At 35.5% G+C, this 24,778-nt stretch overlaps 2 protein-coding genes across 6 annotated transcripts in view; one reads left to right on the top strand and one right to left on the bottom strand.

Moving 5' to 3' along the window:
- Nucleotides 1-3,405: 3,405 nt before the first annotated feature.
- Nucleotides 3,406-22,904, top strand: LOC128020126 (protein phosphatase 1 regulatory subunit 1C-like). 2 transcript variants are annotated; one of them, XM_052606754.1, is made up of 7 exons: nt 3,406-3,555; nt 3,684-3,861; nt 5,379-5,439; nt 12,541-12,575; nt 12,920-12,986; nt 19,671-19,826; nt 21,519-22,904. In XM_052606754.1, the coding sequence occupies exons 2-7, from the start codon at nt 3,781-3,783 to the stop codon at nt 21,611-21,613; spliced, it is 495 nt and encodes a 164-aa protein (XP_052462714.1). In that variant the 5' UTR covers nt 3,406-3,555; nt 3,684-3,780; the 3' UTR covers nt 21,614-22,904. The 2 variants fall into 2 exon arrangements, with proteins under 2 accessions (XP_052462714.1, XP_052462713.1); XM_052606753.1 differs by lacking the exons at nt 19,671-19,826; nt 21,519-22,904 and adding exons at nt 16,590-16,793; nt 17,683-19,157 and having other exon boundaries at nt 3,409-3,555.
- LOC128020125 (dual specificity calcium/calmodulin-dependent 3',5'-cyclic nucleotide phosphodiesterase 1A) overlaps nt 22,618-24,778 on the bottom strand; it is a 56,802-nt gene continuing 54,641 nt past the window's right edge. For all 4 annotated transcript variants that reach the window (XM_052606749.1, XM_052606750.1, XM_052606752.1 and 1 more), the window contains one exon: nt 22,618-24,484. In XM_052606749.1, the coding sequence (XP_052462709.1) occupies nt 24,216-24,484 (269 nt within the window). In that variant the 3' untranslated portion in view covers nt 22,618-24,215. The remainder of the gene's footprint in view (nt 24,485-24,778) is intronic.

Here is a 24,778-nt window from a genome sequence, read left to right as displayed (position 1 = left end):
ATTATTATTATTATTATTATTATTATTACTATTATAGAGATATAGTTTTTATATATGCTCTTATTCTGATTTTGGGTACAATAATGCTGATCCAAAAAAATAATTTGGAAATAAAACATTCCATAAAGCACACAACTATTCAAAAGTTCGGAAATTTGTAAGAAATGTTTTTGAAAGAAGTCTCTAATGCTCACCAAAGCTCCAAAAATGCAGTAAAAACTTAAATATTGTGAAATACTACAATTGAAAATAAGTATTTGTTTTGTTATATCTATTTGTGTATCTTTTTTTTTTTTTAGGGTTCTATTATGAATACAAAGTTCAAAAGAACAGCATTTGTTTGAAATAGAATTTTGTAACAAATGTTTTTACTGTCACCCTTGATCAATGGTTCTTTGCTGATTAAAAATACACATTTCTTAATATATATATATATATATATATATATATATATATATATCATGCACAAACTTTTAGTAGTAGTCTGTGTTTCATGTTTGGAACCCCTAAAAGTTTATGTTGCATTACTATGTGTAGAACCTTTTCGATGGAACCTTTAAAAGGCTTCTATACGAAAACATTTTTAAGGGTTCCAAATAATAAGCACAGACTAGAACCTTGCAGTATTTCAATCGTGCTTGATCTGATTCAGGCTGCATGTGTTTTTTTTATTTTGTGTGTTTTTTTCAGCAACTCTGCTCTTTCAGGCCTGATCGTGCTTGTCCTTTGCACTTACCATTTTTAATGCGGGCAACAATGTTAATGGCAGACTCCTGCTGCTGTGTTTAGCCAAGTATGACGATGAAAATACCTATGGGTCAGAAAAATTATTTTGATAACTCAATCTGGCCCACTGTTACCATGGCAACACGTCTCTGAGGTAGAAGGTTGGCGGGAGAGTGAGTTTGTTATTGTGGGCATGCTTGAATGGATTCAGAGGGCCACTAACATAAAAAGGCTACATTAGGCCTGGGGGATACTGATGTATAACAGAAATGGCTCGAATAACTTTGACGATCAAGTGGGATTTTCATTTTGAACTGTTAGAGCAGCTCAGCTGTGTCCAGTACAGCAGCATAAAGGTGCTTTGTGTTCATCTACAGAGGACACAGATTGAGCAGTCAGGGAAAATTAACTTTATTAGAGGCACTATTGGATTTCAATTGGATATGTTTCACGACCACTCAATCTCTCAGCCTCTTGCTTCAGGCAAACACCCACGAACACATGGACAAGGTTGTACTTTTGTCCTTGTTTCTTCAAGAACACACAAATGGACTCTTGGACAGGACAACCGGGTCAGTCTGATGACATCATTTTTCATCAAACCTCAATGCATAATAATTTTGACAGCGTGTGTGACACAAACCTCTGCTGTTTAGATTAATTGCCCTTGCAGTGAAATAAAACCATATCTGTTCAATCTTGTGCAACGTTCTGTCAGAAGCACTGGGACATGGGTAATAAACAGTGCTGGTTTTCGTTCATTAAGCTCCAGTAGTTTCCTCCCTTGTATAATCTCCTTCTGATAATGAGGGTCATTAGGTCAAGCTTTAACCTGTAAATGGGCGGCAGTGAAGACAGGGTGCTAACATGCGTCAGGTCAGGTGGTTCGTTTGTTTCTTCAAGATTCTTAAACACCTTCTTTTATTTCCAGACTAACCTCAATTAGACCAGCTGACTCCTGACTATAATATATTGTTTGTTAAATATAGTTTAACAGGTGAGAAAAATAGAAAACATCTTGTTTCTGAGTAAGGTGCCAGATAAAAACCAAGGAATAAATTAGCAAAAAAAAAAAAAAAAGTAATCTATGAAAAACAAACTAATTATCAAATTGATTATTCATTGTGTTTGATTATTCATTCAAGTTTAAAAGATGTTAAATATAAATAAATTCCCATGAATAAATATCAATAACATTCCCATCACTTTTGAACAATTTAATGCATTAAAGTATTTTATTTATTTTATTTTATTGAATTTAAATTGATATTTCTCTTTAAAATAAACTTTTACTATAAAAAAGAAGGAATTTGCAATTCAGTTTAAGCTGCATACTGTGGACTACCATTGCAATATTTAAAAAAATAATTATAATTAACCAACTCCCTTTATAATTTATTTTGAATATTAGTTACAGTTTTGCAGAGCTATCTCCATCTCCCCCTTCAAGTTGTGTTTTAGACAGGCCGCAGACTAAGGACCTATTTGAAAGCAGGCAGGTGGATCAATAGCAGTTATCTCATTGGCAGATGCCCAGTGACCTGAACAAACAGCATACAGTAGGTAGCGTCTATCCTGGGTTACGGTTAGGATCAATACATGGTCACACTTTGAACTATTACACCTAATATTATGGCAGGGTTCACTTTCAATATCCTTAAAAACAATGTAATTGGGTCTTTTAAAAATATGATTTTCATGCCTAGAAAGTGAATGCAATATGCTAGTATGAATTCTAATTATGCTTAACTTTAAAATATGAATATATAAAACTATATTTTAACATTCTGTAAGTGGCACAAAGTGTGTTGTGGTTGGTTGCTAAGGCATTGCTATGTGGTTGCAAAGGCATTGTTGCATTAGATTGCTAGAATGTGGCTATGCAGTTGCTAAGTCGTTACTTATTAATTAATTTTTTATTAATTCATTTATTTCTGTAATGCAAAAAATTATAAGTCTACAAACGTAACAGCACACATCTATCTCAGTATACCATATAATTTGAAGTGTCATTAAATGACAGAAGATGTCTATTGAAGTCTAATATACCGTGTGTTTGTGTGTGTGTGTGTGTGTATATATATATATATATATTTATATATATATATATATATATATATATATATATTAGCTTTGTTCATATACTAAACCCAAGTGATTCTAGCCTTAGAAAGTACAGCTAAATATAAATTATATCAGCTAGAATTTGCTCTTTGTGAGTGCATTCTTTATTTAATACATTTTAAAAGACCTCGTGCCAGTCACAGATGCCTGGAAATGTCATGGAATCCGTTTCATCCAAAGAGAAGGAATCTTCATTTAATATTTTACATAGACTATTGCTACACAAAAGCATCACTCACTTTCGTCTTTAACCCATGATTCGTACTACATCCGCTCTGGCTAAAAATAAAATGACTGCTTTAGCAGGACAGAAAATCATTCCCACCTCCCAAGAATCCCTGAATAATTAAAAATCCATAAATGAAGTGCCAGTGTGATCGAGTTTGTTATACATTATAAAGAACATTCTCTTGTCTCACGGTTTACTCGTGTCCACGAAGAGAAATCCAGCCATGTGATGTGAAAACTGCAGACAGCATCCTGAATCAGGATCATAAATAATGTAGAAGCATCAGCAGGTCCCGGTGGGGGCTTGTATTGCATTGCTCTGAGTCTGGCTAATGATAGAGAGAGTGAGAAAGAGACAGACAGCAAAGCACAGAGAGATTTGAGTGTGTCCTGGAGCAGTCGGAAAAACTTGCACTGAGAAGACCCTTCAGCCATCTCCTTTTCTGTGAGGTTTTTGGGACACAGGACCACAGCAAAGTGAGTGGGACAACATGGATGTGGGAAGGACAGACTGACTATTTGTTCTGCTGTATGTCTGTGAGGCTCATTCTCTCTCTCTCTCTCTCTCTCTCTCTCTCTCTCTTTCTGTCTCTCCGTGAGTAAAGGAAGGCGGTCCATACAGGAGGGAGAGGAAAACACAGGGGCTGATAAGTAGTGTCCACTTTGTCTCCATCTCTCTCTCCATCAGCTCTCTCTTTAAACATGGAGCCCAACAGCCCTAAGAAAATTCAGTTTGCCGTTCCCCTCTTCCAGAGCCAGCTGGATCCCCAGGCGGCTGAGCATGTAAGTAGAGAGAAGCTCTTTTATTTCATTGTGCCTAATGGAGACTGGCCTGCATTGCTCTTCGTCTCCCTTGAGGCTGTCTTGAAGCATCAGATCTGTGCAGATTGCTGCCGGAATCAGTTATATGATATGATGTCTTACATAGTGGGATTGTAGTGCTTGGAAAATATGCAATTTTTTAATGCACGCCACAGTAATGGCTCGAACAAACAGTGTTTTGCATGCACTTTAGTGCGAGGAGGGAATTAAACATTAGCTCTTTGCTTTCAAAATTCTGTATTACATGCCAAATTAGTTTTTGACAGGAGTTATTCAATAACTGCAAATTGGTGATAAAGAATGACTGTGCATTTGCAAAATAATATTTTTGTTCACTGTAAAAACTGTCGTTTGAGCAGCAGAATGTATTCTTACTGTGTTCCAGCTATATAAGAGCTGTTCAGTGATAGATCCGGATCATGCTGCATGCCCGGTAGTAAAAATGTTTGATGTTGGTGCTCTTGCTGACAATGTCATAACAGGAAAGTGTTAGGCTGACTTGATGATGCCAGCTTGTCCAATCAGTGGCAGTCTCTCTTGTGCCGAGCAAGTTCTCCATCAGTAAAAGCAGTGTTCGCTCTTGTTTCTCGGAGCCTTGAACCTGCATGTTCAGGGGTCTGTGATTTTATGTGCTGGCACAATCAGGATAGTAGTTCAGACTTTTACTGACCCTGAAGCTGAAGAAGTGATTGTAATATACAACTGAGGAGAAATACTTCTAGTTTTTAGAGACAGACAATTATTAAGAGTAAATAATTGAAGCTCATAACAAAAGTCAACAACACATATACTGGATTATGGGACTGACTGAATGTGTTCGCTTCATGTTTTCATTTTCAAGCGGATATAGAATAGAGTAGTGAGTTGGATGGGGCTTGATAACAGCTAAATCTCTCTAACACTGGGTAATTCTATCAGGTTCATTGCTAATTTCTTATTAAATTGACTTTGAAGTTCAGGTATATTTCAAACCGCATGGAGGTGGACAACATCACTGAGTGTAAGCTCATGCTGTTTCACATGTAATGAGACAGCATGTTGTCAGGCTAAAAGTGATCTAAACCCATCAGCCTACTTCAGGGAATTGATTGTATTGACCCCAGTGAATCACCCAACAAATGCTGGAGTCTGGACACATGGGTTAAATCAGTCAACATGGACATTTTACGCCCATGTACCATCTGTTATTAAAAAGTACCATTGCAATATTACAACTACAATATAAATGTATATCATTGTATAACTTTAGAGTGGTTTTGGGGCATTTTCCTACTAGTCAGGCTTGGGGACCAGCTTAATCCAGCTAAAACCAGCTTAGGCTCTGTGTTTTTCAAGTAGGACACTGTATTAAATCAAATCAATAAACCACTCAAGGATGTGTAGCATAGTGATTTTAACATAGTTAAAGGGGTCTTACTACCTCCACAATACTTTTGTTAATGACAGTATAATTTTTATAGAATTTATTTTCTCTTCAGATTCGCAAACGCAGACCAACTCCAGCCACTTTGGTCATCTACAATGAGCCCAGTCCATCAGGTAAGAGCCTTAAACCATTAAACAAGTTGATGCTTCATTGTAGTCACTAAAAGGGCTAGTTCAGCCTATATGGACCACTGGATCATAGCCGACAAGACTCTTTTGAACTAGAGCTCTGCTGTGTATCTAAATTAAGATAAGAATCTGCAGTGAACAGTCGGTCCCTCATTAAGCAGTAAAGTTCTCAGTATTCTCTCATTGAAAATTTCTCTAACTCTATTCTTTTTCTTTGGTTAACTGGCATCAGCATCCCTAATGCATTAGTAATAGACCTTGTGACTGTTCTTTCCAAAAACACTGGTCTAATTGTGCATCATTTGGAGGTGTTTTTAAAGGTTTGATTGTTGTAATATTTCTAGCTTTGGCGTATTTCTTTTGAATTTCCGCTATTGTTTACGTAAAGCTGTGGGTTTTTGTTCTCTTATGAAAATAGGCCCTTTCCAGTTCTCATGTAGAATCATTATATGATATTGCGGGAGGAAATGTGCTCTTCTGGTTTAAAGGACAACTTGATAGTTCTGACGAGGTCATTTCACATCGGAGCGTCTGTAATTTAGCCTTGGTTTGGAACAGCACAACACGCTGTGAATGTGGCAATGGTCAACAGGCTGCTATCAGCACAAACATCCCACCTATGGTGTCAAGCATATGCGAGCAGACAGGCTGTGTGGACCATCATGGCACTACAGCTCTGTCATCTATTTAAAGCGTTGTCTCTTCTGGGTGAACTCTCAGTTTAACCTCAATGTAGAATGATGCGGCTTATCTATGAGTGGAATTGAGAGTTATTTTGGAAATGGATGGGACGTATTTTGCTGAGATTCAATTATTTGTGCTATCTGCAAATGACACTTTGGAAGGTTAATATAGAAGCCTTTTGCTTCAGCTGCTTGAGCGAGGAGAAAAGGGCGTACAGCTTATTACTGGCTGAGGTCGGAGATATGCTAATACCAGACAGTCTGTCAGTTGTTGTGGGCAGGGCTTGTGCAATATGATGTCATATTGCTTAGAAAAACAAAACAGCTTGATTATTGAGACTGCTTAGGGTTTTGATGGATAAAAAAAAAGTTGTATGTTGGTTGTGTCCACACTACACAAACACCATGTAAAAGTGAATTTTGCATCTGATGTCCCCTTTAAATCTCAAAATATGACCATATATCTCACAATAGAGACAATAGATATCATACAGAGTGAACTATATATTATCTCACAATATGAATTTAAATCTCCACGTGTGATCTTATATGTCCCAGTGTGACATTATATCTCACCATAACATTAAATCTCTGAATAGTGACTTTATATCTCACAATTTGACTTCATATCTCACATTTGTGACTGTATCTCACAATGTGACTATACTGTATAGCTTATATTATGAATATATATTCATCTCAAATTGTGACTTTATATCTCATTTGAAAACCACAATTGCGACTTTTTATATGACAATTGCAAATCTCAAAGTTACATTTTTATCTCACTTAATTTCTTATTTTAAACTCACAATTACCTTTTTAAACATTTTAAAAGTAAGAAACTGTCTTTACATGCTGTAGTTGTTCCTCAAGACTTGCATGGCACATTCATGTGGTCTTCACCTGAAGACTTTTATTTTCAAACCTACGTTATGCTGAGTAAGTGCATATGTTTTCCATATGTCAGTAGAATCAGTGGATCCATATCCAAGCAGAATCAAGTTTTCCACTTGAGGGAAATGCCAGCACAGTAGCATCATCAGTAAACATGGTAACCTCGACCCTATTCCCACTCAACAGCCCACACAATAAACTGTTTTTGGCACTGTAGAGAAATCATTCCAGAGTCTTAACTAACGCTGCCTTCAAGTCATGTCAGAATGATCACGATTCAAGCATACATGAATGCCATCACAATGTTTTGATGGAAGCTAATTGGTATTATTTATAATTATGTTTTAACTGTAAATGTGGTCTGTATAGTTGACTTTGTTCACATTTTGATGAGAAGTGCCAGGCAGCACTACTCATTTAGCCACATTTATGAGGCGCCAGGCTTGTGGGACAAAACTTCCCATAATTCTCTGTGGCAGCATGAAAATGATAAAATACACAGATAAAGCATAATTTCTACACCTAATGCGCATCCTTTGATCTTCAGTGTTGCATTAGCACTGAAAACGCTTCCTGTGAAAAGAGAAAAAGAAATATGAAATCGCTCAATGCATCCAATTTATTCAGACCAAAAATCTATAACACATCACATCATAATTATGACTTCCAAGCTGGTAAGTTGGAACTTCCCAGAAACACTTGAAGGCAGTAGAATTTTACAAAAGCATTTCATGTCATATGCTCATATAATGTCATATGCTCATGACAGTGATTTTTTTAAATGTGCTGGCTACTTTGAGTTCAGACATCATTGATACTTGAGAACTGGGACACAAAAGGCAAAAGAACTGTAAAATCAAGTTTACTCTATGTATCAAGGAACTATTTTGAATTAATCTTTTCAATCTGTTTTTACATATTTGCATAAAGAGAGACAAATCTGTGAAACATTATCAAACAGCAGTGCTTTAAGTGGGCCGGTAGGCTACACACCGGTACTCAGTACCGCCACTTCCAAATATAGCTCTTGAGCGTACCACCACCTCTCAGTGCGCCCAGAACTTGCTTTTAGCGCTTCCTAATTCTTCCTAATTTGGTGTATGGAGCGTGAATCATTTGAACCAGTTTGGGAATTCGGAGCAGCTTCGCAGATCATTTGAATCAGTTTGAGAAATCGGAGCGGGTTCGCGAATCATTTGAGTCAGTTTGGGAGTTCGGCGCGGGTTGGTGAATCATTTGTGTCAGTTTGGGGATTGCAAATTATTTGAATCATTTCGGGAGTTCGTAGCGGTTTGCGAATCATTTGAGTCAGTTTGGCAGTTCGGTGCGGGTTGGTGAATCATTTGAGTCAGTTTGGGGATTGCAAATTATTTGAATCATTTCGGGAGTTCGTAGCGGTTTGCGAATCATTTGAGTCAGTTCGGGAGTTCAAAGCGGGTTGGCGAATCATTTGAGTCAGTTTGGGGATTGCAAATTATTTGAACCATTTCGGGAGTTCGTAGCGGTTTGCGAATCATTTGAGTCAGTTCGGGAGTTCAAAGCGGGTTCGCGAATCATTTGAGTCAGTTTGGGGATCGCGAATCATTTGAATCGGTTCGGGAGTTCGGAGTGGGATCGCGAATCATTTGAGTCAGTTCGGGAGTTCAAAGCCGATTCGCGAATCATTTGAGTCAGTTTGGGGATAGCAAATTATTTGAATCATTTTGGGAGTTCGTAGCGGTTTTCGAATCATTTGAGTCAGATCGGGAGTTCAAAGCGGGTTCGCGAATCATTTGAGTCAGTTTGGGGATCGCGAATCATTTGAATCAGTTCGGGAGTTCGGAATGGGATCGCGAATCATTTGAGTCAGTTCGAGAGTTCAAAGCGGATTCGCGAATCATTTGAGTCAGTTTGGGGATCGCAAATTATTTGAATCAGTTCGGGAGTTCGGAGCGTGACTCATTTGAGTCAGATCGGGAGTTCGGAGCTGGTTCGCGAATCATTTGAGTCAGTTTGGAAGTTTGAATGCAGTAATGCAGTAGCTCTTTCTAAGGGTATTTTTTCAAAATCCTTTTGCACATTTTATTTATGTTCAGTAGTTCTTTCTAGCTCAAGCAAATCCACAAACTAATAAAATGATTTATTATTAAGGTTGCCGTATATAAAAGCCCTTTAATATAGTTGTTGTTACCTCAGGGGATGAGGGGAATCATCCAAAAAAAAAAAAAAAAAAAGATTTTTTTGGCTATAATAGAGTACCGGCACCTCTTTTGTGCCACTTAAAGGACTGTGAAACAGGTATATATTTTTCCACCTTATCCTTTTGCCATTACATAGTAATGTTTTTATGTATTATTGTATAACAGAATGCCCCCCCCCCCCAATTGCTCTGTAGCCAGCAATGAAGACTTTTTGATTTATCCAGGTGTATTAACAGACATTGTACCGACATGTAGGTGTTATATCTTTCACTTAGAAGGATGTTAGAAGTTGCTAGAGTAAATACAGCTGAATAAGTCCAAAACTGTTTTTAGGATGCAAAGCAACAAAAAGTGATTGTTTCAAAGGGGGTTGATTCTTTTCTATATACCGACTGTATATTATCTCAAACATCCAGTGTCAGAGTGTCTTCACAAATTGTTCAATATCGGTGAATAAACATAGCAATGATCCACCTCATCTGAGTGTTCAGGACTAGTCTTGGCTGGAAGCTAGCTGAGATCATATGTGCCCATACTCTTGTGTTTGACTTGGCAGAGATGACTGGTTTTCACGATGGAGCCAGCAATGCCATCTGCCCGTTCTGCTTGAGAAGATGGCCTTGTTATGTGCTCACGAGCTTCCCTTGACTAAGAGCATTTATTGTCTCCCAACGGTTGCCAGGTCTTACTCAACAGAGATGACATGCTCTCCAGCAAAGCCATTCAAACCTGACAAATGACTGGGAAGTGCTGTTCATTTCAGAGCTGTTTGTTTTTCCTGATTGATGCAGACGATGGCTGGGTGGTTGTTGTAATGTTGCGGTTGCGCTAGAACGGCTGCTTATTTTGCCCTGCTGATTTTGTAAGTAGATCACAGGGGCGTTGATGAGGTGTGACGTACAGAGCTGCATTCACAAAACAAGCACCTCTTTGTTTGGCTGGCATTTCCTCCTCTGATCCAAAACACTTGGGATCGGTCCTTTATAAAGAAAGTTTTTGAAGCTTTATGAACCTGTGTCACACGATTGCTTCTTGTCATAAACTGGGCACCATGTAACCGTGAGCAGAAGAGGATGTTGAAGAGTGGCTTGGTTTTTATTGCTGTTAGTGTTGTAATTTGGTCCAATTTTTATGGAGCAGAACCTGTGGCTTTGACAGGGACATTTTGTGCAATACATTTTTTTGTAATAAGAATCTCTTGTTTGGAGCCAGTGGGGCCATAAATGCCTTTCTGGCTATTGTGGTTCACTGTGTGCCTCTGATTTTACTTAAAGTCAAAGGTCTAAAATCATAGTCCAGCACTTGCATTGACTCCATTTAAATGCTTAAGTGGCTATTAGGTGAGGCAATAAAGATGCTCAGTGGCTTTAAGAGAAATCAGGGCTTTTAAGGTCTTCTTTTCTTTTTAAACATGTGTAACATCAGTCCAGTAGTGGTGCATACAGTCCTCGTAGTGCATAATAGTTTCCATTGTACACTCACCTAAAGGATTATTAGGAACACCTGTTCAGTTTCTCATTAATGCAATTATCTAATCAACCACCATTTCTAAGGTTTACAAAGAATGGTGTGAAAAGGGAAAAACGTCCAGTATGCAGCAGTCCTGTGGGAGAAATACAGAAATTTTTATTGTGATATTTCACAATATTACTGTTTTACTGTATTCGTGAATAATTAGACAAAACATCAGCTTTTTTTCAAAAAACATTTTGTGTGAAATGTTTGTCTGCGACCAAAATTATAATGAATAATTTGATGATACTGTTTTGTTGAAGCTACAGCAATAACAACCTTCCCATTTATACTATATTGCAAATATTCCAGGTCCTCACTGCAAAAAAAAAAAAAAAAAGTTTATAAGATTGTTTCTTATAAATTTTTCTTCACTGATACCTAACATCCTGTGGGGAAAATTACATTTTCCCCCACATTTTTTTTTTACATTTTCATTATATTTTATAAAACGATTTGGAGCCCATACTGTAGCTCCAAAGACTTCATGAAGGGATTACGGATTAAAACTCAAGGTGCTCCCTATGCTTTGAGAGCATGCATGAAACTGATGCTGACTAAAAGATGCTCTGAAAGAAACATGATGACCCTGGAAGATAAGTTGGTCTAAATGAAGTCCTAAAATGAACAAACAGCTACATTTCATAACATCTGAAATAATGTATAAGCCCCTCTTAGTGCAGTTGCAGAAAGAAAAAAAGGTGCCTAAATGCAGTCTTGCATTATGAAAAAGAAACTTGGGAGTGGAATGTAAAATCAAATTCTGTTAGTCGCCTAACACATTCCATTTTTGGATAAAATAAGATATAATTGATCTAAATTTGGCTTTGCTCTTAGCATTCTTTAACCGAATTTGTGGAGATAGAAACTCTGAAGAAATGAAGCACACAGTTGTTTCTATGATCACATAACCTTAATCTTACAGATTAGTTAAATGTGACTTTTCAATTGTTAAAAAACTTTCTGTGCTTTCCAAATGACTCAATAAATTAGTTATACTGAAGCTATGAAAAAAAAAGTTTGCTAACATTCCTGTTAAATTATGAAAATGTCATTTCTGAATGTTCTCTGAACTTGCAAATCATCCAGTTAAAAAATAAATAAATACAATTTCTAGGTTATGTGAATATTAATGGAACGGTCAATTGAATCATTTTGCAAAAATTATGTTTATGCTACTTTTAAATGTTCTTAAACATATAAAACTGGTAAAACTTAAAAATGTTATACAAATGTTAAACCAAAATTCTTTTCGAGAAAAAAAAAAAAAAAAAAAAAAAAAAAACCTTTTTGTCCATACTTTAGATTTGTGTCATTCTAGTATGTTGATTTGGTGCACAAGAAAATTTAATTATCAATGCTGAAAACAGTGATTTCCAGGTGTTATTTGTTGAATAGATTTAAATTATTTGAAATAGAAATCTTTTGTACTTCTGATCAATTTAATGCTGCATATATATATATATATATATATATATATATATATATATATATATATATATATATATATATATATATATATATATATATATATATATATATATATATATATATATATATATATATCCCCCCACCCTGGATTTTGAGTTCAAATAGCATTATTTGAAATATCAATTCTTTTTAACAATGTAAATGTATTATTCTCACTTTCAATAATTTCAGTGTATCTTTGTCTGTAATAATATAATTTCCTTTTAAAAAATTAAGAATAATAATAAAAATTTAAGTATATATTTGTAGATACATTTTCTAAACTTATACAGCACTGAAATGTTACTAGCAGTAAGTCCCTCTGTTCTTTTTTTCCCCTTCAGGAGATGACAAGCAGACTACAAGCAATCAAACAGAAGTGAGTATCTAAAGCAATAACAGAGATGAGAGATAAACCCTAGCGCTTAAAATGAGCATTAGATTTGCTCTCCCTCACTTCTGTCTCCAACATCATGGTATCAGACATCACACAGTGTTCTTTTCAGTCATCTTAGGGGACATGGCGGTATGTAAGCTAAGCCTCTGGCTGCTTCTCTGCAGAGGTCTCTATGCTAAGATGCTCAACAGAGGGCTTTGCTATGAGATGGATGGAGCTCTGATGCAGTTTTCATTGATTACCTGCTGGAGCAGAGCTCCTGAAATAGAGTCTGCGTGAAATCAGATCCCCTCTCTCACGCTGTGCTTTTCCACTGTCCACGCCAGGCCCAGAGTGCCCAGCTGTCTCCAGCCCAGAGGAAACAGAGCGTCTACACACCACCTACCATGAGAGGTATGAAGCCCACATCCAACCATAAACACCCTGTGCATATTATGTGATGTTTCAGGCTATTACGTAACCATACCATCTGAGTCATTCCTGTTATGCAGTACCTTTTTACAACTTGATTATTTATACAATGAAAATCATTTAACAAGATGATGGAAATTAAGATCTAAAGTTTCAAATTTCTCATTAATTACTTAAGAGTTAACATACATTATATATTTTTCTATACCTTTGACAATATTTTCTGTAACTGAACAGTATCAGTCAAAAGGGATTATTTTATAGTCAAACAAACCAATTAATAGTAATATTTATACAGTTTTTATAAGTAAATATATTACTATTTTATTTGTACTGCATTGTAGAAATGATCTGTCTATGCCATCTGTGTGTACAGTATGATCCACAGTACACTTACTTAGCCATATCATCTTCTCCATCAACATTCACACAGCACATATTTCACTGATGGAGGCGGCGTTTTGCATCCAATGATCCACACAAGCAGCCCACACGACAGACTACTCACACTGCACGTGCTTATGGATCAGTCGCTAATAATAACACTGTTCCTCCGCTTGTAACCACCTACAGCGAGGTCCAAAGTCTGAGTCCACTTGTGAACACACGTCTGTTTTTCCCAGCATGATTCGAGAATCATCCAAAGAGCATCTTGAGCTCCACTGAAAGAAACATTCGATAATAACATGATCATTGTCAGAGATTTGATTAGTAGACTAGAAATAATGCAGAATTTTTAATATTTCTTATTTAGAATATTTCATTGTTTTAAATATTTAAGAATCCCAAACACTTGTATATTTATGGGTTTAACTTAAATTCTGAATACCAGATGTTCAATGTGGTCTCAGACTTTAAACCCACTGTACATATAATATACTGCCTGTGTCCATTCATAGAGCTTCATTAAAAAGCATTGTTCTTTATTATTTGCTCATTATAAGAAGTGACTTAATTCAAAGTAAAGGCTTAAGTCTTTTTCACACAGATCAGTGCAATGCATCTAGTGAACAGCTTTTCAGATTATATAGAATTTCTGATTCTTTAATTTTCCTGTCAAATAGTTAGAACTTTATTTAGTGTTCACACCTGATTTACAGCTGCAGTTGTTTTATGTATGATTTATTTGTGTTTATTTCGGTTTATACACTGTTTGTTATTGTTATTAACATGAATGTGATTTTTTTTTTTTTAAATGGAGATCAGTTGAAAGTTGTATTTTCAAACTTTGTAGTGGTGCTAATGCAACTCACTGTGTGCTCTAGACATTTACATTTAGAAAACCTACTGATGTATTGTGTTCTCTTCAGGTTATTCCTTACATTTACTTTTCTTGGTATTAAAAAGGTCTTTAAAGAGTCTTAAATTTACCTTAATAAAACCTGCAGAGACCCTACCACTCAAGTGTTCACGTGAAAAATATCTTCCATTACATGAGGAGCAGAGTTTGTTGATTGTAATAACTGGTCATTTTTGCCAATTACAAGGGCAGCAGAGAGCAGGAAATTATCCAAATTGGATGCAAACTCTGGTCGCCTGAGCATAAGCGCCACTATGCATGCAACATGCCAGAACATGCTCTGCCCAGCAGGCCACATTTGCGAGAAAGTCAAGGTATTAAGACAATGAGATGAGGGAGGGAGAGTGGTCGAGTCCGCCTCGCTGACTCATAGACAAGGCCATTTCCTGGCATGGATGTGTTAAATTCACATTAGCTTGAGCTATTGATTGGAGTGGGGGGAGGAGAGAGAGATGCATCATTCTAGATAGATGGCCTTAAATGGACAGCCTGGCAGAGCAGTTTTGAATGAACACTCAGCATTCTTTTAGCAGAAACAGCTAAAGCAATCTGATTTGCAGTGATGCCAAGTACTGTACTGGTGTGGGCTAGTCCTGGTTCAGTGGTGTCAGAACCTCATTTGTGTAATTAGGGGTCTCTTGTCTGTGCAAAGATTTTTTTAAATGTTTTGAGAAGATTGCTTTGGATAGCGACAAAGTGGTGAGCTGAACTCATTCCAGGGTACAACTGCTGAGTGTATGTAGCGGGTTAGTAAGTGCCAACATTTTAGTGGTCTTGATTGTGGGAGTGTTTTCCCCATTCATTTTCTCTACTAGGATTTCAGAATACTCTTCAGTTAAGAGTTCAAAGCTGTGTATTATATATATATATATATATATATATATATATATATATATATATATATATATATATATATATATATATATATATATATACATATATATATATATATATATACATATATGCATTTGTTTTAAGATTTGTGGTTTCTACAGAAGCACATTTAAAGGAATAATTTACCAAAAAATTTAAAACTGCTGAAAATGTACCCTCAGGCCATCCAAGATCCAAGTAGTTGTGGTCGTTTCTTTAACGGAGCGGTTTCAAGTTAAACCATCCTAATTAGTGATTTGTTTCATACTAACACACAGCTTTTCACTTCACCAGACATTAAATGATGGACTGGAGACGTGTGGATTACGTGTGGATTATTTAGATTTTTTAATCAGCTGTTTTGACTCTCATTCTGATGGCACCCATTCACTAGACAATCCACTGGAGAGCAAGTGATGGAATGCTAAATATCTCCAAATCTGTTATGATGAAGAAACAAACTCATCTACCTCTGTTGCACTCTAATGTCTTTGTGTAAATCACAGTTCTGGTTTGATACTACTGTAGTAGTTTATTATTTAGGATTCCCTGATCAACTTTTGATTGTTTTGTATCTTGATTTGATTTATTTTTATTTACACAAGTAATTTAAATTATGATGAATTCTCTCTTTTAAATGATCATTTTTAACATATAGGTAATCACGTCATTCTGGATGAGTATATTGCGTAAATGAGTACTGTAAGTATTAGGCATCCTCATCAGAAAGTTACATTCGGAGGTCTGCAGATGAAACTTTTTTGAAAGCTCTTAAGATGCTTTCAGACCTGCTTCATGAGAGAGCTATCAGCTTACAGTGCATTAGCTCTCTACTTTGATACATCACCAAGAAATATTGTGCTGTTGATCAAAACTGATGTCAGCCCAACTAGGGCTGTGCGATATGTTGAGTATTCATAGTTTTATGTTTCATAATTGTGTTGATTTGCTGGGGATATAAAATGAATTATTATTGGTTGTTTTTTTTTTTTTTGGCCATTTAAGTTACCTAAAGAGCTTATCAATAGACTCATTTAAACAATCTGTCCTTTCCTTGTTTTATATTATCATAAAATATTATATATTTTAGTAAAGTTCTATGTAGGTAAATGTTGTTGTTTTATTATTCCTATATTGCCCAGACCTAAGCCCAAGATTTTAAATGTTTACATATTTTCAATGCCTAAATACTGGTTCTTTTTGTTTTTGTTTTGTTTTGAGATACATAGCATGCATACATCTCGCAAGTCATTCATTTTCCATTTCATAGTCGACCGTTGAGTTTACTTCGATTGATGTCATACATTTGGGAGGGGGTCAGAGGTCTCACACTGTTCTGCACACTGCACGCCTGTGCTGATAGCCTGTGTCCACTATGTGGCGCTGTGCTGTGTGTCCTGTGTTGAGTGCAGAGCTGCAGCTGGTGGTGGAGCAGCACTTTCAGAGGCAGGAGCAGCAGGAGCCAGGGCTCTCTGACAGCCCAGACACGCCCAGTCCAATCACAGCACAGCATTTTACCAACGAAGCTCAATGGGCCAATCACAACAGCTCAGAGCCCAATGGGAATGAGTCTTATGTCAGTACTGAGGGGCAGCCAGGCAGCAGTGGGGCCGGGGGTAAGTCCAGAACAAAAACTGGGAAGCGGAACTAATACTGTTGCTTTGTATACAGGTAGCTAGGAAAGTACATGTAACAATCCATTACTTGATACAATAAACAGATAATACAAATAAAATAAATCTGTGCAGAGAATTATGGAGGACCAATGTACTCTAAATTAAATAATGCAATCATTTAAATAAATCGTTAATTTATTTACATTTATTATTCAATGAAATACTTAACAAAACAACTCCATTTAAATAATACTTTTGAAAAAATGTAATTATGAAAAATCACTCTGGCTCCATAAATTCTTGATTCAACAATAAGCATTTGGAAATTAAGTATGTTATTATGTGTTACTTTAGTACATTAAGAAGCTATTGCTTAATATTTATTGATTTAGATTTTTCTAGTTAAAGTTATAGCAGTTGTAAGTTATTTTAGTACAGTAAATTAAAATGGAAAATTGTCTTGGCAAAGCTGAATTTATTTATCTATTTAAATAAATAAAATGCATTGGTTTTTATGCAGTGGTTTTATGTAAGTGGATATAATAAAAAAAAAATGTCTATATATCTATTTATTATTCTATCTATTATTTTGCACTGCAATTAATTGTTTTTTATAATACAAAATAGTTTGGTACATGCAACATATATGTTTAATTTATTGATTTAATTATCTTAATTTGAGTGCTTTTATCCTTCATAAACAATATCTTGGTACACAATTATGTAAAGAAAATCTGATTGCTTGGATGGAAGATCTGCTGCATTTGACTGATAAGACTTTTTTGTCCCCGTCTCTCCTCTCCTCTACTTTTTTTTTTTTATTCTTATTTTTTTTTATATTATTATTTTAAATATTATTACTACCATTGTTTTGTATATTCATATACAGGAGACAAAGCAGACACCTCAGGAAGTGAGCAGAAAAACTTGAGCAGTCCTTCATCTGTCTCTCGATAGCTGTAATACTGTACCTGGCACACCGTAGACCCTTCCTAAACATTTCCTGTCCCCTCCACTCTTTGGACTCAGAAGACATGCTTTCTCTAATACACATATTGTACTTTCTCACATATTTATAAGTTCACTTCCAGTGATGCCTTCCTTTAATCAGTTTTATTTGTGTGAAATGTAACGCTTGTACTTCACTTTGAAATATGTACTGAAGTGATCTGTCCTGTTTGTTTTTCTATTTGATAAAATGATATTTGAAATATTTCCAATATGTATATCTGTGGCAACAGAAACGTGGACAGCATATTTTTGGCACTTTCAGATCAGTTGTAATAATTTCCTTTTGGGTATGGATTTACTTGTAAAGTAGAGACAATGAAATAAACTTTTTTGGAGCTTGAAAAAAAAGGAATGATGTAAATAATTTTGAGTATGGTAAGTGCTGTTTATCTAATGTTTCTGTCATTATGATTTTAATTTCCCACTTTCAAAATGTCAAAATCATCTTAGATAAGTAAACGAAGACCTAATAGAGCGCTGCAGTGATGACGTATATTTGTAGGCAAATTATTATTATTATTTTTTTGCATTACACTTTAGGATTTTTCCACTGGCTTTTGGATTTTTGCATCTCTGTGTCCAACAAAAGTTTATAATTCTTACATGATTTGTCCATCATGGTAATCTTCACAAATTATCAACCTTTTTGAAGCTTAAATACAATCACCAGAAGTAAAAAGCTAAACATAGACTATAAACTACACCATGTCTGCATGATTTAATTTGACGAATTTTCACATTACTCTTTTTTTAACACATAGGTAATTATGTCATTGTGTCCACTGAGTATATTGTGTAAATGAGTACTGTAAGTCTTAGAATATTTAGCAAAAGTGCAAATAAAAACAGCTTGATTGTAAAAGTGACTTGTGATCTGATAAATTTACCTGTTCGCTTGGATGACGTTTAATACTACAACTTCGGTTTATCCCATTGTTTGCAATCCGCTTTTTAAGTCAAGTATAACCTTTATAAAAGTCATGAGAAGTTATTACTGTTCTATTTTATGTTGTAGAATAAAAAATAAAAAAATATATATATTTTAACCAATTAACCAAAAAAGACATCAGGATAATAGAAAAGGCTAAAGAGTGCTAAAATGCAAGTTGCCTACAAAAATATGTCATCTCTGCAGCACACTGTGTTATTTCTGCTATAAGACATATAATGAGGATTAAAGGTGAAGTATGTCACTTCTGTGCAATCTAGCAGCACCACACCAGATTCTTTTCTCTGTGAAAAGAGAAGAAAAATAATTGAGAAAAATCACCTCATTTAGCATGGCGACTGTAAGAATTAAAGTTCTGTTTTCCGTTTAATTTTTTCTGATAAAGGCAATGCTTCTAAATGTGATACCTGTTTTCAGATTTTATTGCGGATTTGAAGATATGTTGTAACAACAGAATAATTGTGGGCATCAGGAAATGTTGGTCTTTCCCTAATGAAGTAGAAATGAGAAATAACTTGGTTTAGTTTTTAATGCGCAAGTCCATTACAAAGATGGTCAACAAGCTTTTACATCCAGAATAATATATAAAAATATGCATAGTGTTCCTGGGTCGTGGGTTTAATTCCCAGGGAACACATATACTCCTAAAAAAATGTATAGCCTGAATGCACTGTAAGTCGCTTTGTATAAAAGTGTCTGCTAAATGCATAAATGTAATGCAGTTGTGTTTGCTCATAAATAGCATGCATCACCTTTAAGAAAAGAGCTTATCATACCTATTGTCTATATTCTTCTGCGTCGAGATGATCGCTATCAACCTTTGAACTAACTTAGCCTAGTCAACTGGATCTAGATGAGTAAGTCAGATCACATTGGGACAGGTGCATGCTGGGACTCACGCTGTGTTCGTCCTGCAGGTAGAGAGCAAAGTGATAACCAGCAAGATGAACGAGAAATTCATCATCCTTCAAGACTCTCTCAAAAACACCTGGACACACTGTCTGAGCAACCTGGAGACCTGTCACCACGACGCAAAGACACATTATACCAGCACCAGCCACCCTTCATCCCTGGTAGGAACAGATCATAAGCATGTAGTACATAATACATGTACTGTAGGACAAGCTTCACTACGATTTGCGTATTATATTAATTTGTTGTTTGTTTGTCAATTGGTTCATGTCAGTATTTTTTTCTATTAACGGTCACTCACATGCATATGAATGTTTGTGAACTTTGACCTGGGAATTTAGCAAAAAGAAGGTTGACCAAAAGAGAATACAATATCACATTCACAAAGCTGCACAGTACACTACTGTTCAATAGAATGGGATTTTTTGAATGTTTTTATGTAGGACGTTTCCTTTAATCCACAATAAAAAATACAGAAAAAACAGTAATAATGTGAAATATTATTACGGCTTAAAATAACTGTTTTGAGTTTTTAATACATTTTATGTGTACTGTTGGACACACAAGCGGAGCGCATATAAGGCTGGGCAAAGCCTTCCCCTGGCCAAAGTTTGGAAATTAATTTTTGGGACAAAAATGTCCCTGCACAATTCAACTTAATCCATTACTGCTGTCACAAATAAAACAAAATGAAAAGTGTTGACTGATGCATTAAATTTAGATCTGCTAATGTTGTAGAATTTTTATTTTTACGCGTTTTTACAATGTTGTGCATTATAACCAATCACACACGATTTCATCAGTTGGAGCAATGGACGTGAAGAAAGATCTTCATGATTGCTCAACAAATCTGTCAGGATGAGGGGCTGTCTGTCAGGTCTGGACTCAGTGGGAGAGCATTGCGTTAGTAGCGCAAAAGGTTGTGGGTTCGATTCCTGGGGAACAGACATACTGGTAAAAAAAAAAAATCTATAGCCTCAATGCTCTGCAAGTCGCTTTGGAGAAAAGCGTCTGCTAAATGCATAAATGTAAACATAAGTGGACTTTGAAAGATTAATTGCTGCTCTGAACAATTCCGTAATTGTGGCATCCATAATTGTAATTGCGATTTGAAATGTGTGACTTTCGTCCAATTTTGAGCTGAACGAACATAAGCAAAGGAGGCTACACAGTTCTTTTATAATGTAAATCTCTGCTTGCTTTCTTTATATAATTTCAGTTACTGTAGAAATTAAAGAGTTATCATAACTTAAAATGTTTTTATTAAATTGCGTTCAGGTTAAATGCAAATTCAGTTGTATTAAAAATACTTTATGACATGACACCCACCTAAAATGACGGGTTTGTGATGTGTGTTGTTTAACATTAGGCTACTTTCAGCATTGGGTCACTCTCTATAGACAGCTATAGTTTTCTATCACATAGCCACGCAATGTCGCTCGTTTTATTTTATTTCAGTTGTTTCAGTAACTCACAGACTGGAGATGTGAGCTGTCTGATCTGCTCCCATCACTTTTATATTCTCAAATGATCCGATTGCTACTCAGGTTGTTCCGCTATCAGTTAACTAAGATTTGACAGCTGCATTCATGTCGCATCAATTTACTAATTAAAATTCTACTGTTATCGTATAGACATCATTATCTTATTTAGTCAATGTCACCATGATTACAGCCAGGTAATAGTCAAGTCTAGCGTGAGAACAAAGGGGATTGACATTGGTTTGTTCAAACAGTACGGTTTAATTCAGTTCAGTGTTCATACAGTAAGCTGTTGTGTGAATCCGGTTTAGGAGTTAAACCTGTTAAGGAAAGGTCAAAGCTGAATGTTGCCCAAATCTCATCTTTTCACAGGGATAAAGATGCTGAAAAAACAGACAAACCATACTTCACCTTTCCAGGAGGAAGAAGAGAACAGCGAGGAATGGCAAGACAGTCAGGTGGAATAACACTGGTTGAACTGTATCAGGATGTGATGTCATTTATAAAATTGTTTGGGAACTGTTTTTTAGTTTAACCTTTTTTACCCCCATAATTTGAAAGTAACTTTCAGAGCCATTTTTTTTTTATACATTTATGGAATTTAGTCTAAAATACTAAAAGGTCCAAATATTGAGACTGTAAACTATTATTTATAAAGCATACACACACACACACACACACACATATATATATATATATATATATGTATGCCTGTGTGTGTGTGTGTGTGTGTGTGTGTGTTCGCAAAATTTAAGCTTTTTTTTTTTTTTTTTTTTTTCCTTTTCTTTTTTTTATTATTTTTTTATCCCTGCCATACATTCTCTGGTATTGTGATTTATTTCATAATATATTACATTTCCTTCAGTTGTAATTCATTATAAGTTGTAATATGAAAGTGAAGGCTTGCCAAGCCAATCACATCCTGCCACTTTATTTTGGATCACCTCATATGGAGTGTTTGAGGCTTTGATGAAACTTTCTCTGACAGAAGCAATATTTTTGTAGGTATAGTATATGACTGTTTTGTATGAAGATGTGACTCTGAAGTCCCACACGGCTGTTGTACAGCCCGATGGCTTTGTGACACGAGCGTCTGAAATGTGGGCCTTATAAATGGAGTTCAGGCTAGATACTGTACATGCTAATATTGTTCGAGTTTTTTAGATCTTCTGCAACACCCCACCACCACCACCACCACCAAAAGAAATCAACCTACATCGATGTGTTATAATAGTGTCAAAAAGAGGTTTTTCAAGATGACAAAGCTAATTTAGTAATCCTCCTCCTCCTTTACATGATAACATTTTCATTACAACTGAATCTCTCCTCTACAATTCTCAATGATGGCAAAAAAAAAAAAAAAAAATTCTGGGGATAACATGAAACTGTACGAAAAATTTGTAAAGTATCATTCTAAGTTTACATTTTAATTAACTCTATATACCTTTTATATAATTGCATCCAGAAAATGTGATTATTTATTTTTTTATTTTTTTATTTTTATTTTTTTGGCATCATCATAAGACTTTGTGGACGAATATGCTTAGCTGTAAAGAAATTAATATCAATGCAAAAAAAAAAGTTGAAGCAAGAACTTTTTCCTTCAATAGATTCATATTTACTAGACAAATTTTATCTGAAAGTCATTGAGGGATGATTTAAACAAATATACTACAGGTGTTCTATCATCATTGACTGATAAATGAATTTAATAATAATAATTATTATTATTTAATAAACTTACTTCCTACAATGAAACAGACCCTGAGCTTGAATGTTCTTTAAAAATGTGTGAAGATGAAGACAGCCACTATAGACCTTAAAAGAGATACAAATTACAACAATTTTGATTTTGGCAGTTAATGTCATATATAATGCAAAAAAATAATAATAATAATTGATCAGTATTTTTACATAAACATTATAAAACATGATACAGTGATTTGGTAGCATATGTTTAGTACCTCATGATTGATCTGAGATTCTGAAACAGTGTAATGCACAAAGGCTGTGTTCAGAAAAGCACACTATTACTGTTTCTGTAGTACAGAGCACAGTATGTATACAGGACACAGTATATATCTACTCCATTTGCCAAATTGCTTGATTTGGCCCCTTCATTTCCAGTGTATCATGACGAATGAATGCAATATTAACAATTTCTAACACTGGACTAAAACTTTTTAACACAAAACATAGTATGTTCCTTTAAATTTAAATGTTTATTGTTTCATATTTTGTTTCACTATTTTAAACAGTACATACTGCACAGTATTTGGCGAGTATTACGCTAGTATTCCATTCTAAACACAGCCAGTGTATATAACATTTATTTACACACTGCTATGAGCTATAATACTGTATGGATTTAAAGGTACAGAGTTTTGTTTATTTGGAGAATGTGATTTGATTTGAAATAATGCCCCCTTGAGGACATCTACTGTAAAAAAAAAAAAAAAAATTGGCTTATGATATAATAGGCAGCTGTTTTACAGCTGCATAGTATATGTATCACGCTACAAAAAACAAAAAAAAACTCTTTATGGATTGTTCTGGAAATTGGAGGGAATAACATTAATTAGTAAGTCAGAAGAATGAGGTCAAATAGTCCAGTCCTAATGTGACCCAATGTGCCACAAGGAGTTGGTAAGCATGACTGTATAGCGAAAATAAAATACTGAAGCTAATTTTGGTGCAAAGTGTAGCTGTGTAATCTTTAATAAATAATGGAAGTCTACAAAAAAAAACACAATAAAAAAAAAAAAGAAAAGAAAAACAATTTACAAAGAAATAATTGAGCCAACAGGAATGACGCCCAGGACGCAAATAGGTAGCGTTGTGTTTCAGGGACTCACTAAATCCTCCTCAAGGAGATGATAGAGGTCCATCTCCAGCAATAACACAGTCGCCATTACAACACTGCACACTACCGTCTCTATGAGGCGCTCCGTGGACATTCTGTGCGTCTGTCTGCACGATTACCCCTCTGAGCCCGAGAGTATAATGGCATTATAATACAATACCTGTTTCTGATTAAAACCATTCAGGCTTGGCACGCTCCTTGTGACATCAGGCGCTTTTGCCGTTCCAAGGTAAAGTTTCTGAGCTGTGTCCCTCTGGTGACCCGTCGCCCGGTCCCTCTGTAGGGGACTGGGAACTCTGGTCGAGAGAGTCCTGGGAAGAGTGAGTGGAGTCTGTATTGTTCAGTTCGTTCAGGGACTTTGACTCTGATTCCTGACTCCCTCTGGCTGGACTGCTGTGGGACAGTGTGACTTGTGTGTTTGTCATGGGCTCCTCTTCTAGGACTGCCATTTTCTCATGCTGTTTATTGGCCAACTCTGGGAGGAGACAGGAAGTGAGATCAGCTATAGGATTATATTCTACCAGGCACTACATCTCACTAAACACAGTGATATTTCAACAGGCTAAAGGATCATGTGTCTGGAAAAGTATTTAGTAGAAGTTAAATTCAAGAACTAACTAATTTTATTATGGATTATTGACTACTTTGTCTGGTTACAGTGACTCAATAAAATACATAAATAAAACTAAAACTACTCATATTTTTTTTTAAATTACATATATATATATATATATATATATATATATATATATACATTTAGATATACATT

The sequence above is a fragment of the Carassius gibelio genome, chromosome A9 (assembly GCF_023724105.1).
Source record: "Carassius gibelio isolate Cgi1373 ecotype wild population from Czech Republic chromosome A9, carGib1.2-hapl.c, whole genome shotgun sequence".
In the NCBI taxonomy this organism is placed as follows: domain Eukaryota; kingdom Metazoa; phylum Chordata; class Actinopteri; order Cypriniformes; family Cyprinidae; genus Carassius; species Carassius gibelio.
This window is presented reverse-complemented; position numbering and strand designations above follow the sequence as displayed.